Below are 17,254 nucleotides of genomic sequence, written 5' to 3' on the forward strand. Positions count from 1 at the left end.
GGCCTTGCTGGCACTCAAACATAATCAAGTGGTAAATTGTTTTAAAGGCTATATGCATGTGAAAGTGGGTCTAGGTCACCAACATACCCTTCAGAAGATGTTACATGGCCTACTAAAGAGTTCACAGGAAGGTGGTGAGGACCCAACTTTCTCACATTAAACAAAATGTATTACAGCAAACAATGAATGCATTTTAGAGTTTAGGAAAGCTTAACCAACCATCCAGGAGCAGGTATTAGAACTGCAAAATATTAAAGTTACCTGCGGATTCGAGGCGGCTTCGGTGGGGGTGAGTCCCCTTTCTCTAGATCTAAGGAGCTGGAGGTGTTTTCAGGACTAATCTCATTCTGAAGAAAGAAAACAAAAATAAATTAAGGTGTGCAAAGTGTTTATGATGGTTAAGAATGAACCCTATAGATTATAAATGCATGGCCTGCATTTTACTTTCCGGTGAAGTGTTTTTTGCGAAAGGCGCTTTTATTATATACTGTGGAACTTAGTTCACATTTTTAAGGTCTAGTCTACAAAACCACATTCGGATTTAAAGGCAGCTTGCTCAGGCAACATCCTATTCCCAGAAGATTTAAAAAAAAAAAAAAAGACCCGTGATTTAAATATGAAAGGTCTCATGACTTTAGTCACGCTTGTTAGGAACTTAACTCTTTCAACACCGCAGATCTCTAGGACGTCTAGGAATAATAACTCCATATCACATGCTTTGTCCTCTTTTTTCAAACACTGGGTTTTTATTAGCATTTTCCTGGTTTTAAACTGTTAAACAGAAATAAGAATAAATTGGAAGAAGAAAACATACAAAAGCAGCTATTTATCTGCCCCATCATCAAAGTCAAGAATTTTGAATTAGAAACATTTTTTGCTGTCTTTCTTCTTTGCCTGCTTTCTGACACCCACACATTCGGAGCACGATGGCACTGCCCCAGCACAATCCAGAAATAGCAAACACTGCAATACAGAGCTGGCTTCTGAAAGACAGCCTTTCATTCCACAACTTTTTTGCTTTTTAAGCACCATACACCAATATACGTTTTTAAGAATTAAAAATAAACAAAGCGTTTGTATTAGGTTTTACTGTAAAGACTCACCAGCTCATAAATAAGATACAAGACATGAGCAACACACAATGTTCGATTTGTTTTATTAAAAGTATGCAACAAAAGCGTCAGTAACCTAAACTATACCTATGGTGAAAAGTGTACAAACTTAGCAACATTGGCTGCTTCTGCTGCGATTTACATGTTGAGCATGAATTTTCAGGACTTGCTATTTCTGCACTATTGATTAGACTACACCAGTGTGAAACCTTTGTCGCCGTTACACAACCGAGACACTGTTGATGATCAAAACAAATTCATATCAAATCACCTCAGTCATTACCATTAGTATTTGTGTCTGGCTTATGGGCAAAATAATACAAGACAACAGTCCTGAGAAGACAAATAAAAAAAGTTCCAATCTTTCTTTTTTTATTGGTATTTTACCAATGTTTGCATTCAGTGGTCTTTTCAATTAATGGTAGCATACATTAATACTGTTTAAATCACTAAAAGAAGGAACATTTAAGAAAAAATATGTAAAAATCTATTTTATTTAATGGTCAGATCTATGCCTCTGCAAAGGAATTAATGTCACAAATCCTCTGGTCCTGAAGGAGGAAACCAGTCTCAGTGGATGGCAGCCTGCCACAGTTTTTCTGCAACTTGTAAAGTTATTCTTCATTGCAGTTCACATCCTGCCTTTATTCTCTCAAATTTTACATTTTTTCAGGGGGGGGGGGGGGGGGGGGGGGGGGCTGGATTAACTGGCAAATGAGAACTCATTAAAATAGCGTATTCTTCGTAATTTTTTAAACCGCATTTTAGAAATGCATAATACTGTATACTTTACGTAGTTATTTGGTCTGATACATGCTTTAAAAGTTAAGTCATGTCAGTCTGCCCTCAATGTTAGAATTCTCAGTCTGCAAAGGGTTAAAGCAATTTTTTGTTTACAAAAAAAAAAAAGCCTACCTTGTTTTTGTATTTATGTTTTTACATTTTTTTTTAAGGCAGGGATCAAAATGTCACTTACTATACCATCTGTGATTTTCTTTGCAGGGCCTTCATACAGCTGTATCTGCTTCTCAAAGAGTTGTGCGATGGCTCGATGGACAAGCTCATACTGTTCCTATAAAAATCGATAAATAAAGGGTTTGTAAGCCAGTGGGACATTTAGGAACCAAAGAAATATGAACACATTCTTCAGTGGTTACACTTAGTACCTTCGTTTGTACAGCGGAATGCCTTTGCGTTCTCATTTCTTGAATTAAACTGAAGACATTGAACTCTTCTGGAATTTTCTAAAACACAAAGAAGCAAAGAAATCTATGACTATTCCGGAATAGCACAGGGCAATGTCGGATAAAAGCCAAAAAAGGGCAACGAGAGGTATAAAAATGTTAAATAAAAAAAAAAAAAAAAAAAACTGCATTTTATAATACTGGAAATGAAGAAAATGAACAAAGAAATTCAGCCAATGGCTCTAGCATTGGTTCAAGTAAAATCAGAACAAAAGAATATGACAGCATGGGGTTTAGTGACCAAGCCTGGCAAATCAGATGCATCCGGAGCATATGTATCCTGATGCTAAACTGTTGACAGGAACACTAAATGGCACCCAGTAGAATTCCTTTGCGCTGTCGTATGGTGGAATTTCCCCTATCGAAGCTGGTGGGAAAACAGTGCTGTCATGCTATAGTCCCCAATCTGCTTCAATAGAGGAGATCCTGAAACACTATGCCTTTGGCATTCTCAACTTTCTACAGCAAGGACACTAAAGAAAAAAGGGAAACAAGTACAAGGAACACAAAAGGCACTGACAAAGACTTCCCATTAAAATGCTTGTCGAACTTTATAATTAAGTTTCCTTTCTAGAACTACTGCCAGGCAACCTGGAACAAGAAAGCAGCATTCTGTTTGCTGCAAAGAGAAAACATCTCCAAATTTGATAGCTCCCGTACCTCAGCTTTAAGCAAATTCCATGTATAGTCTATGGCACAAATCGCACCCGTTCTTCCACAACCAGCACTGAAAATAGAAAGGGAATAAAAAATCATATATATATATATATATATATATATTAGATCATTAAAAATAGAACAAAAAAAAAAAAGGCACATACGCAGCACATTCAGTGGAGGAATGATCTTTATGTAAAATTACGCTCTGAAGTACTATTGTACAATACAAACAAACTTGCAGACCATGCATAATGCTCAATTATATTATTATAACGTTAACTAACATAAGCATTAATTTTCATGATTTGGCATGTATGTTTATCACACTACCACAACTATTTTCAAATATACATGTATATATTATACTGATATTTACCATCATTTATATATATTGAATAGATCCCACTGAATCTACAGAGATCAACATGAGTGTAAACATACAGAATCCTTTATTACTAAAGAAATTTCAGCTCAGAAATCCTTAAAAAGGCATGGAGTAATGTGAACATGAGGATTTAATCACAGAAATAATGAATCAATTCATTGCCAACTTGAATGTTCTTTCTGGAAGTAATTCATTAAAATACAAAAGCAAGATTAAAAGGCTTCGAGCTTTTTAAGAACTCACGTTAGAGCACAATTTAGATTGCAGACGTTACATCATTGCTTTACCAACACAGGATGTCTTATTGCGTTACAGGAGTACAACATTTTACAGTCAAGAACTGGTATTTACAAACAGAAATACTGTACTTCCAACATACTGAACAGAAAAGACTGCAGTTCTGGGCTCAATAAATATGTATGCTACATTTAAAAGAAGTTACAGTATATGGCAAACACATGCTATTTTTCTCCTTACATTCTACAAATAAATAATAAAACAGACACTTAAGAAAATCCCTTGTAGTTAAATGCTTTTACCTGCAGTGTACACAGATAGGCACGTCTTCGTGTTCCTGGTATTCCCGCATTAAACTGATCATATCCAAGATGGAATCAAACGATGAGGGAACATCATGGTCAGGCCAGTTCACATAATGAAACTGGTATATTCTACGGGATTCCTTGAGGAAGAGCAGGAAAAGCATATTTCATTTATGCCTCACAATTGCTCTAAGTGAGGAAGTGCTTATTTAATTGAATTTATATTTTTATGGCAGTGTTACAGTAATAGCCACTCAACTGACAAATTTACATTGCTGATTTGGTGTGTGTGTGTACATATAATTACACATATACACACACACAGATGACTTTGCTTAATATCATATTATAATGATCAAGGGAGTGTCATGGTGTGGGCAGCAATCTCAATCTCAGACAGTGGCAGAACCAACCTTGGCAACCTGACAGCCCAGTGCTATTGTCATGAGATCATACGGCTGTGATCCCATTCGTGAACCATCGTAACGTCACTTTCCAGCATGGCAATGCACGACCTCACACAGCCCAGACCACCACAGCTTTCCTCACTCAGAGCAACGTTCAAGTGCTTCCCTGGCCGTCTCGATCACCAGATCTGAACCCCATCGAGCATTTATGGGATGAGCTTGATCGACGGTGTCACCCTGTGCCACAGATGTTACAAGGACTTTTCTAGGCACTTGAGCAAGAGTGGGCTGCCATTCCCCAGGCTCTGATTCGATTCATGGGCAAAAGATGACAGGCCGTCATCGATGCCAATGGTGGGCATTATTTCTGTCAGGTTAAGGCTCTTTGGAACTGTCTATTTAACTATGCAAACTGCCATACTAATGCTATAAAAAGTACATTCAAAATACCTATGCATTTTTTCTTTTAGATAGATATAGATAGATTTTAATCTGGTGTGTATATAAACATATAAACAAACAAATATTGTTTTCTTAAAATGTAGGTGGTGGGGTATGTTATGACAGAGAACTTAAAAAAAATACTCACATTATTAAACTCAGCTAGGAGAGTTCTTATGAAGTAGTCAGTTCTAGCTTGTTCAGCCTCCTTAAAAAGAGAAATACATAAGAATGCTAAATTCAAATATTAATGTCAATCAAAACACAAAGAATATATTTTTGTATCCAGTTACAGAGGATGATTCCCATTCACATTTCAATCTGATAACTAAAATATCTAACTCATTTATAAAATTATATAATCCAATGAGTTTTGAAACCAAATTATTCAGCTGTTTCCCCAGTAGATATCTTTGTTCAATTACTGAATTGTGGAAACTTTTTTTTTTTTGTTTCATAAACCCTTTCACCATCCATTTTATCTTAAATTACAGCAGACCTTTCAGAACAAGCATGCATTTTGTCTTTTGTCACAGCCCATTAGCTCCTTTTATGTTTCTACAGATGTTAGATTGTGTTGGGAAAGAGCGCTGACCTCTATGCAAAATTAACTTTCCCTTACAAAACCCAAACAGGTTACTTCCAAACTATAGCTCATATTAAATTCAATCTTGTGTCACAGAAGATAGGAAAGCTTAAAGATACAGTGTTCAAGTGGCCCATCCAGCTAAATAAAAATAAAATAAATAAATAAATGTGGTTAACTTCAACCTCCCCACAACATTCATAATCTACTCTTAATTGGCATAAAACAGCACAGGCAAATATATCCTGAATTGTGACAGTCTGTAACAAGCATCTTTACAACCACAATGAAATACATATACAATTCAAATGTGTTCCAACTGCTGTTATAACCACAGACAAGACGTTATAAATATGTTGTCATGAATCAGTAGAAAGCAAAACTTTATTCTATATACACGACACAAAAAGGCAATATGAGTAGTGGTGGAATAAAAACTTACACAAGAAATCTGAAATGGTCCAAAAGATAAGGGTTCATCCCCATAAAATGGAAAGTACCGTTCACATTTTTTCTACAGAGAAAAAGTAATTTGCAAATCTGAATTAAAACATTTTCAAGATGTTACAAGCTGCACTAACAATTCAGTGTCACATCTTTATCAACACAGCCCTATATATTGTGGTACCTCAGAGAATGTAACAAATGCTGTGTTGCAGTCAAACAGTGCTGAACTATCCTATGTTACGGTCAAGGTAGAAAACAATCATGCACATTTGTCTATGAAAAATAGGTATCCTTGCATGGCATCATTTCAGAGAACCTTCAATATGGTTCAGGTCATCATGGAAGACGATCACAATTTCAGATACACAATATAAATAGACTTACCCGTCCCATTTCAAATTCTCGACAAGCCATTACAATAATCTGAAAAAAATATCAATAGTATAAATTAGTGACACACAGTGGTGGCCAGGCCATTAGTATTTGACATCCTCTAATAATGTCAATAACATGGAGTAGCAGGCCTTTTTTTTGTTATTGGTCCATAACCCATAACTCGAGTTCTGTACAAAACAAACATTGCAGAATAAATTTGCAAGAGCTATGCAGCAGTTAACTAATCTACCAACAAGAGTGACCAAAGATATCCACTGGATAAAGGTCATACTGAAAGGGTGTTAAGTTTGTTTCTATTTTGGACTAATGTAATGGTCAAATTAAACAAAATGTTGGCATTCTCTCTCTTAAGACAGCACCTGATCTTATTTAACAAATAAGATTTTTTTTTTTTTTTTTTTTTTTTTTTTTTAAGCAATCAAGTCAGTCCGAAAGAAGAACGAAGTGCTTGATTGTAACTACGGAGGGTTGCGGGCCGGGTGGGGGGGACCCCCCCCCGCCCACCCCCCCCCAAAAAAGTGCTGAATACACAGAGGTACAAGTATTCAGAGGTACATCTGTGTATTCATGACAAGTGCGAACTGTTTAAAATTACTTACTGCAACATTATATTCCCAGATCATCCTCCAGAAATCTATTACTGTGTTGGCCAGTGGCCCTTGGGTTGCAATGTATGCCTTTGGCCCATGCACTCCCTGGAAATCAGAATGAATAGAGGGGAAAAAAACTTAGCTAGAAAGAAATGCAATACAGAAAAAAAAAGTATTTTTTACAGGGAAAAAAAAAAAAACAACAACAAGCGCCAACATATAAGACAGTTTAACGTGGCAATACTGGAGTGTATTACTAGACGACAGTGTAAGCAATAACAAAACCTCATACTTTTACTGAAAGTAACCTGAACCAGACAATGCTACTCTCTATTTCAGAACCTCAAACTCATCTGAATATCATTCGACTAAACATACACTGCCATTACCTTAATAAAGTTAGCATTGATGTAATCAGAGTCCTGAGGGGAGGGTTTTAATGTTACCTTTACCCTGCTGTGGTCAACTGCAAAAAAATAAAAAGATCAATCAATAAATGTCACTTATTGCTGAACAGTAAACCCCACCCCCTTTTACAATTCAAGAGTTCATAAAAAATGACCCCTATAGTAGTGCATATCCAAGCTCACCAGCAGTCTTAACCAATACTCTAACCGCTGTGGAAGTTAACAGAAACATATCTACAATACTTACAAGGCAAGATATCTTTATATCTATTCCTTTTAACATTTTCTTCTTTTTCTCCAACATTGGTTGGGTAAATTTTTTCAGTTCTATATTTGGTGGATAATCTTCGTAATCTCTGTAATGATATATAAAAAAAAAAAAAAAAAGTCAGTATACGTTTCAAACAAGTGTATCAAAACTAGGAGGTTGTTTGCCTACAGTAACACAGCAGGTCACACCACTGTGTTCCCAAAAACTATTACACTCATAGATCCATTTACTGTAGCCAAAGGATGTTTGAGGGGCACACTTTTGTATAATGAACTGTACCCATGCATGCTTTGTTCCCCCACTAAGCCTTACACACATTCTGACATCAATCCAGCAATGCGTTCGGAAGTTAAGACTTTCAAAAGAAAAACAAACAAGAAAACAGTACGAGTGCTGATCCTGCAGCTCACACAGAATGTGGATGAAAGATGCTGAAAGTGTTACGAGAAATGAATTACAACCCTATTAAAGAGCATGCGCGTTTTGGTATTGTACTCCCATGCTTTATACTGTAGATACAGTAACTTGTCTATTGATAACTTTGTGCACTAAAGGTAAAATAAAAAAAAAGGGGATTCAATATAAAAAGACTTAAAATTGTTTGGAGAGAAACCTTGAACATTAAATGGTAAAACAAGCAAACAAGTGGAAAAGACAGAGACTCAAGATCCTGTCACAATGAGACAGTTCAAGCTACGTTTAAACACCTGTGTACTACTATCACGTCAGTGAATTATTTGAAATGTGAAAAGAGGGTCAATCTGACCTTGCAAATCCAAATACAGATGTAAATCTCTAAACACAACAGGACCGCTAATGCATGATAGCTGAAAAGTGAACACACTGGGAGTTTACATCCTGTCCTCAGAGGATGGGCTGCCTAAATACCGTAAATTTAGACATTGTGTTGGTTCCTACCACAGAGAAAGCATGCATGCTGAAAAACCAACCAAACTCTTCACAATCATCATACGGTACTCCCACTCCAGTAAAATACCACATTGTATTAATTCAACTGAACTATACTTTACATGTAAATTCATTCTCCAGTATATTGCAAATTCATCTTCAACTCACTTACAGTATAACAGTTTCACTTCGGGCAGCGAAAGAGTAGTTTTCAGGGTTCTCGCCAATAATTTTTCACAGCATGGTGGTGGGATGAGAGGGAGCAGGGTGGGGGCAGGAGCAGGGGGCGGGGCAGGGAAAGAAACTGAGATCTTCGCCACCCCCTGCAGGCAAGGCAGGACAAGTCATGCACATGCTTATGCTTTGTAGAAGTAGTTGTCAGCATAATAATATCCTATGGTTGTCAGTAGGTAGATGCAGAGTCTGCGTCATAGGACGACGTACTCCCTAGCGACGCATGGACGCCATTCAACGGAGGGGAAACTAGATTTTTGCCATAGTGTTATCATTTCTGTCCGACTGAGAAACCGGTTTTCAACTTTCAAGACATTAAGAATGGCCTACGATTGGATATAATTAGTGAGTTTTTCTTTTTCTTTGAAAAACAGTGTAAAAATTAGGTTTTCTAAACATTTTTAATTTGCGACTGTCATTTTATTTATTTTATATTTTAACTACTGCATAGTAGTTTCTGCATGTGAGTTGTATTGTATTATTTGTAGTTAAAATAATAAAGCTACTTACTGATTACTAAAAAAACTGCTATACTAATAATGTACATCATCTCACAATTTAAATATTCCAATAAACTTTACTGTGATCATGTGATTGTGGAGTTTTGCTTTTTTTGTTGTTGTTCTGATATGGTTGTTGCACCATTACAAGACGTAACTTACACTTGATCACATGTGTGCTTGCAAGAATAAGTGGAAAACCTGTTTGTCACTGTTGTTCCATAGTTAAGGAATATACAACAAACGTCCCCCCTCCCCCCCCCAATTATCGCAAGTAAAACTGTCCCCCACATTTTATATTTTAAAACCTACATACTATATGAAAATCTATCTATGGGAAACAGAACTCCTACAAAGGGATTACTGTAAAATTGTGGAACTTTGGATTTTTTTCTAAAGACCTTGAAATAAAAAGATTGAATATCTCAACTGTTTGGAATACAAATTATTGTTCTTCACCTGAACGATTTATGTATTTAACCCCAGCTTGATAGGCTACGTTCCCAGCTTGATGAAAAAAAATGAAAACAAGTTGTACAGACCAATTACCAGAATCATGTTCCGAAAGATGCAGCCCAGGGAATACCAGTCACCCATGCACACAACTAAAATATGACTGTGATACTAGTCACAGGGAGGTGAAGCAGTCATGATTTCAAACATACCCTCTGGTCCCGAAAGAACATTTTCACAGACGGCAAGCCAGAAACACGCAGCTTCAAGATCGCAGCTAAATTTTTTTATTGTTTTTATTTTGTCCCCCATTGTTTGTTTGCTCTTTAAAATGTGCTGAAATATATTTTGGAAATAGCAACAGAGTGGATTCGAAAGAGGAATAATTTAATAAAATAATACACATTATTTTAAAAAGAAGGATTAGTCTCACTAGTCTATGACTTAGAGTTTTAATGTCAAAATCGGTGCAATATTACTGAGTAGTCACAGGTGAAAGAACACGGTCAGAAGGCATTAATATTAACATACACTAATAGCACTGTCTACTGGCACAATATTGCTTTACCGTTCTGTAGTGGAAAGAAAACCGTGTCACAGTCAAAATAATGTAAAGGATTATGCAGTACAGTGAGTGGAAGCAACAGCGTGGGAGAAGTACAGGCGTGGAAAAGTGCAGAGCAGTTTAGAAGCAGTAAGGAGAAATTACATTTAATTGCTTTAATCAGAAAACACAGGACATTGGGCAAACACTGCAGCTCAAAGTCAAACAGCCGCATGTGTTTTTCTGATAACAAACTGAAACTCTGAGCAGCCGATTCAAATTCAGCGCCGTTCTGAGACACGGACGAGGGGAGGAGCCAACAGCACAGCAGAACAACGCAGCTAATAACGAGACAGTCTTCCCAGCGACAGCGAGTAGAAGCGACAGCGTGGAATAAGTACAGGCATGGAAAAGTGCAGAGCAGTTTAGAAGCAGTTTGAAAGCAGGCTGACAGCTGCAGAAGAAACTAAACTTCAAAAAACCCAATCAACATGGTCTTCAAGCCAGTAATCTGTTACACCTACTTGATGTGGGAAATCCGAGAAAACCCAGCGGAGCTAAATCAAGTGTGCGTAAAGTGCCGCGCGATCCAGGACTTGCATAAACTAATATGCTAGAAATGGAGCTGGAAGAAGTGAGACAGCAACAGGATCCTGAGGAGCTGGCACACCCACAATTCATGGAAGTCTGCATCACCCCTAACAGACTGAAAGCCACCAGGGAGATAGAAGGTCAGAACAGCTGGGTTCAGGTAGGCAGAAGCAGGGAAAAAAAGAAACTTTGTCAAACACAACCACCAGAAATCAAAATCTGGTCACTTCAGAATTTTGATGAGCAGAACCAACAACAAGAGAACGAAAGAAACAACATCCAGGACCCTATTGACGGTGGTGACCAGACAGCAAAAAGGAGAGGTCATGATTGTTGGGGACTCCACATTGAGAAACACAACAAGTTCAATTCGCAGTTTGGACCCCCTTACTACAACAGTGTGCTGCCTTCCGGGAGCCTCTGTCAAGCACATCACCGAGAACGTGGACAGGCTCCTAGAACGAACAGGAGACGACCCGGCAGTAGTCGTCCACATCGGTACAAACAACATTGGAAGAGACAGACCAAAATCCCTGCAAAACAAACTCAGAGAGCTAGGAAGGAAATTAAAAGAGAAAACCAAAACTGTGGTATTTTCTGGTATACTACCGGCACCTTGCAAAGGACCATACGGACAGCTGGAAATAATTAATCAAAACGCATGGCTGAAGACGTGGTGCACACGGGAAGGCTTCACCTATCTTGATCATTGGACCACATTCTACAACGAGGACTATCTGTATAGTCGGGACGGACTGCACTTAAATAACAAGGGAACCAATCTACTTGGAGAAAAGATCCTCGAGCAGGTTCAGAAGCATTTAAACTAGAAAGGAAGGGGGGAGAAATCAACAAAAAAAACAGAAGGGGGACCGCATCAAAACAAGGACAACAACTCAGGTAAGACAACCATTAAATGTATTTATCTAAATGCTAGAAGTATCAGAAACAAAATTCTAGAACTTGAAGCTACTGCACTAACAAGTAACTATGATGCGATAAGTGTTACAGAAACTTGGCTGTCTGAGAGTGATGGGGACGAATATAATATTTGTGGGTATACACTGTATAGGAAAGACAGGCAGGACAGAAGAGGAGGAGGGGTAGCGCTATACATAAGAAACAGTCTTGAAGCTCAGGTGTTAAAACTAGACAAAGAAAATAAAGCCGAATCAATATGGGTCAGAATAACGGACAAAAATTAAAAGGGAATAATAATAGGAGCATGCTATAGACCGCCAGATTCAGACAGTGAGTAAAATATTCTGTTATACAATGACACTAGAAATGCGTGTAGCAAAGGAGAAGCCATACTAATGGGGGATTTCAACTTGCCCCATATAAAATGGGAAAACCCGGTGGGTAGCACGACGGATGAAATAGAAATGGTGGAAATGACAAATGACTGCTTCCTAATACAATTTGTCAAGGCAACGACTAGAGGGGAGGCATGCCTTGATTTAGTCTTTTCAAATAACGAAGACAGAATAAATAAAACAGAGGTCAGAGAACCACTAGCAAACTCAGACCACAACATGGTCTCATTTGAAGTGTTTTTTAAAACCCCAAAAGCAAAGACTGAAGCTAAGGTTTACAATTTTAGAAAAGCAAACTATGAAGGTATGAATCAGACACCAGCAGAAGTAGATTGGAGTAAAATAGAGAAAACATCCACAGAAAAAGGATGGCTGTTCTTCAAAAATGTTGTACTAGAGGCGCAAAACAATTACATCCCTAAAGTAGACAAATCTAAATGTAAAACTAAATTGCCAAAATGGTTTAATAAAGCAATTAAAAAAAAATACAGTGAAAAAAGGCACTTTGCAGAGCATTAAAAAAGGACCAAAAAGAAAGTAAACAGAAAGAGTACACAGATCTGCAAACACAAGTCAAAAAGGAAGTTAGAAAGGCCAAGAGAGAAATAGAAATGAACATTGCTATGGGGGCTAAAACCAATTCCAAAATGTTTTTTCCAATATTACAACAGCAAGAGAACATTCAAAGAGGAGGTTAAATGTTTAAGAGATACAAATGGCAAAATCGTAGATGAAGAAAAAAAAAAATAGCAAATATATTAAATGATTACTTTTCACAAGTTTTTACAAAGGAGGATACGGACAACAGGCCCCACGTCATCCAGTTCCTATCCAGTTTTAAATAACTTTAGCATAACCGAGGCAGAAGTGTTAAAGGGACTAGTAGCTCTTAAAATAAACAAATCCCCTGGGCCGGATGAGATCCTCCCAATAGTACTCAAAGAAATGAAAGAAGTTATTTACAAACCGCTAACCAAGATCATGCAGCAGTCTCTTGACACAGAGGTGGTACCGACAGACTGCAAAATTGCAAACGTAATACCGATCCACAAAAAGGGAAACAAAACTGAACCAGGTAACTACAGACCAGTAAGCCTGACTTCTATTATATGCAAACTTATGGAATCTATAAAAAGATCCAAAATGGAAAATTACCTATATGGTAACAGGGTCCTGGGAGACAGTCAACATGGTTTTAGGAAAGGGAGATCGTGTCTAACTAACTTGCTTGATTTTTTTTTGAGGATGCAACATCGATAACACAATGTAACACAATTTTTGTTCCTGGGTAGTAAGTGTTATTTCCTAATTGCTTATGCCTCAAAAGTATAGAAAATGGCTATTATTCCCCACAAACTTTGCTTTTGTGACCAGGACAGTGATATTTCAAAATATCACTATTTCCAATGGGAAAACGGGCAAATGTGTGTCTTTTCGTTCACATAAAGTCAGAAAAAAACAACATTTTTTGTAGTCATTTTTGTATTACTTTAGTATAAATACATGTTAATTTGGATTCATATGTTGTTTTTTTCTGACTTTATGTGAACAAAAAGACACAAAAGCGCCCGTTTTCTCATTGGAAATCGTGATATTTTGAAATTTACCCGTCCTGGTCACAAAAGCATAGTTTGTGGGGAATAATAGCCATTTTCTATACTTTTGAGGCATAAGCAATTAGGAAATAACACTTACTACCCAGGAACAAAAAAAATAAAAATAATTTGTTACACGGTGTAATGGATAATTGCAAAGCATATGACATGGTTTATTTAGATTTCCAGAAAGCTTTTGACAAAGTCCTGCACAAAAGATTAATTCTCAAACTGAATGCAGTTGGGATTCAAAGAAACACATGTACATGGATTAGGGAGTGGTTAACATGTAGAAAACAGAAAGTACTGATTAGAGGAAAAACCTCAGAATAGAGTGTGGTATTCCTAATCTACATTAATGATTTAGATTCTGGTATAGTAAGCAAACTTATTAAATTTGCAGAGGACACAAAAATAGGAGGCATGGCAAACACTGTTGCAGCAGCAAAGGTCATTCAAAATGATCTAGACAAGATTCAGAACTGGGCAGACACATGGCAAATGACATTTAATAGAGAAAAGTGTAAGGTACTGCACGCAGGAAATAAAAATGTACATTATAAATATCATATGGGAGATACTGAAATTGGAGAAGGAATCTATGAAAAAGACCTAGGAGTTTTTGTTGACTCAGAAATGTCTTCATCTAGACAATGTGGGGAAGCTATAAAAAAGGCTAACAAGAGGCTCAGATACACTGTGAAAAGTGTTGAATTTAAATCAAGGGAAGTAATGTTAAAACTGTACAATGCACTAGTAAGACCTCATCTTGAATATTGTGTGCAGTTCTGGTCACCTCGCTATAAAAAAGATATTGCTGCTCTAGAAAGAGTGCAAAGAAGAGCGACCAGAATTATTCCGGGCTTAAAAGGCATGTCATATGCAGACAGGCTAAAAGAATTGAATCTGTTCAGTCTTGAACAAAGAAGACTACGCGGCGACCTAATTCAAGCATTCAAAATTCTAAAAGGTATTGACAATGTCGACCCAAGGGGCGTTTTCGACCTGAAAAAAGAAACAAGGACCAGGGGGTCACAAATTGAGATTAGACAAAGGGGCATTCAGAACAGAAAATAGGAGGCACTTTTTTACACGGAGAATCGTGAGGGTCTGGAATCAACTCCCCAGTAATGTTGTTGAAGCTGACACCCTGGGATCCTTCAAGAAGCTGCTTGATGAGATTCTGGGATCAATAAGCTACTAACAACCAAACGAGCAAGATGGGCCGAATGGCCTCCTCTTGTTTGTAAACTTTCTTATGTTCTTATGTTCTTAATATCGCTGCAAACCTATTCAGAATATAGGAAATCTGTAATGACTTTTTTTCATGTGGGACTAAGTTTGCCATTTATTAAATGGGAATCAGAGTTATAGTGCAATTTAAATATCATATTTATGTGTACTTTAAATGGTAGGGTCTGGCATTTAAATATCTACAGGTTTTCAAAACAAAATACAAGTCTTTTTGCCTTGCTGAAACAGTATGCTTAACTTGTTTACAGTATTGTTAAGTGGCTAAAAGTTTTTCCAGTGTGCTAAAAATGTTAAGTTACTTTAGCCACAGTGGTTAACTAAATGAAAGTCGTAGAGGGAACGTAGTTATGGTATATTAACAAAGATCTGCACCGGTGTTGGTTGTTACAGAGCTGTGTATCAGGGCCGCACCCAGGATTTATCTCATCTATCAAATGGGGGGAACGTGCTAATAAAGTTCAGTGAAGTTTAATCTTGTCTCCGTGTCGCACACGTTACACACACCAACCTAAAGAACATGCTGTCACAACCAACCCACTGAAGAGTATTGAGAGCTGAAACAAGTATATTAAGAAAATCAATTTCTCACATAAAGGAATAATCAACTATGTTTCACAGGATTATGATCATTTTTTGTCAGTTATGCAAACTAAAAACACAGCATAGCCACCTGAATACAGCGTCATTTTTCCTGGTAACAATGTAACAGGCCGTTACGCTCAACAGCGCTGGCGAGAACCCTGGTCTTTCTCAGAAGCTTATCATGCTGGGTTTGTTTTACAAGATTTTTTAGGTCAAAATTCCATCAGTACTGGTAACAAAATTGAAACTTTACACAACACAGTAAACTCTTGGTAGATCCGTTTTGGGGTACTACTAAACTGAAGAAACCCTGGTTCCATTAAAAAAAAAAAAAAAAAAAACCCTGTCCTACACAATTCAATGTGTCCTTCAGTTTAGTACAACCCCAGCTTGATAAGAAAATTACAAATTCAAACATGCACCAGAATTACTGACACTACAGCAAAACACACAGTCACAATATTAACCCTTTACACTGAGAAACAATGCTCGATGTGAATCCCATTTATTATAACAAGCAAATGTTGCCATTTGATTTTAATATTGCCTTTCAAAAAGAAACTACTATGCAGTAGGCTATGAGAACACAACATGACCTACACAAGCACTATGTTCTAAAAATGTGCAGTACTTCTGAAATACACTGGAACCGGGGTCTCCATGTGGGTATGAAAATATTATTAACATGCTACAGTAGTAGGAGTACCACAGTGGGAGTCTCCAATCAAATACTGGACCCCTTTTAAAAGAGGTCATTGTTTCAGTTCCTGAAATGGAGGGTAAGATAAAATACATTTTCTATTTAAAAGAATGTTACTTCAAAGCCAAAATTATATGGGTAAAACAGTTTACAGAAAACTGTAAAATGGTGGAGATTTTGGATATTTGCACACAATAAGTAGACCAAGAAAACAAGACTAAATATTGAAGAAACACAGTATGAATACTAACTGGATTAGTCTGTTACTCTTCAGATTGCATTTTCTAAAGACTGCAACAAAAGTAACCTATCCATAGACACAGCTCCGACCCTGCTTGCTATTTTTGTTTTGTTAAAGCAGCACAATAACTGTTTTCCCCCTCAGAATTCAACACGCACACTGTGCATAATAAAGACTGCGGGCAGCTGGACCTCAGAAATCCTGCACATTCTGCCGCCGACAACAGAATACAGATGAAACGTTTCATTCAGTCACACTGCCTTTCTTCAGCTAGTCAACACAGCTATTGGATCTTAATAAAAATAAAAGGAAACTGGTATAAAACTTCTTAAAAAGTAAAACGGGTTAATTAAAGATCCTTTTTTACCATTTGAGAAACTGCAAAGTGCAAACCAACCAGTCTTACATTTTAAATGAACACTTAGAATTACGAGCATTGTCAAAATATTATTTTTAATATACAACATGTTTTAAAAAGAAACAGGAAAAGCAGTTTGTACATGTAGGTCAGCTGAGCAACTGGTATTTTCCATTCACCCCATTCTTTTAAGCATCCCTGTTCGACCTACTATCGGCGACAGATACCACATAAAGGTCTGACTCTGAACCGGCATGTGATTGAGCTCACCTTGTCCCCCCCTGCCCCGCCCCCTGCAAGTGTTTACTGATGGGACTGGATCTGTGCAGGAGTCTTCAAAGTAACAGAACAAGTTAAGAGCGTTGTGCTAGAATTACAAATGCTGCTGTATCGCCCGAGCTACAATGCCTTCCAATGTTTGGAAAATTATTTTCTAAAGTAAGATAGCAAAAAAGTAAAAGTAATATTTGTTATACTCCAGTAACACAA

The 17,254-nt window shown here is 37.3% G+C and overlaps 1 protein-coding gene across 1 annotated transcript in view; it reads right to left on the reverse strand.

Moving 5' to 3' along the window:
- The window catches only part of LOC121318363 (tyrosine-protein phosphatase non-receptor type 12-like), a 40,459-nt gene that overhangs the window by 12,381 nt on the left and 10,824 nt on the right, over positions 1-17,254 (reverse strand). Inside the window, exons 2-12 of the mRNA XM_041254937.1 lie at positions 7,465-7,573; positions 7,200-7,276; positions 6,820-6,915; positions 6,209-6,247; positions 5,820-5,891; positions 4,940-4,999; positions 3,941-4,083; positions 3,017-3,083; positions 2,279-2,356; positions 2,089-2,184; positions 262-347 (exon numbers count right to left, since the gene is read on the reverse strand). Of these exons, the coding sequence (XP_041110871.1) occupies positions 262-347; positions 2,089-2,184; positions 2,279-2,356; positions 3,017-3,083; positions 3,941-4,083; positions 4,940-4,999; positions 5,820-5,891; positions 6,209-6,247; positions 6,820-6,915; positions 7,200-7,276; positions 7,465-7,573 (923 nt within the window). The remainder of the gene's footprint in view (positions 1-261; positions 348-2,088; positions 2,185-2,278; positions 2,357-3,016; positions 3,084-3,940; positions 4,084-4,939; positions 5,000-5,819; positions 5,892-6,208; positions 6,248-6,819; positions 6,916-7,199; positions 7,277-7,464; positions 7,574-17,254) is intronic.

Source organism: Polyodon spathula, chromosome 7 (genome assembly GCF_017654505.1).
Source record: "Polyodon spathula isolate WHYD16114869_AA chromosome 7, ASM1765450v1, whole genome shotgun sequence".
Classification (NCBI taxonomy): Eukaryota; Metazoa; Chordata; class Actinopteri; order Acipenseriformes; family Polyodontidae; genus Polyodon; species Polyodon spathula.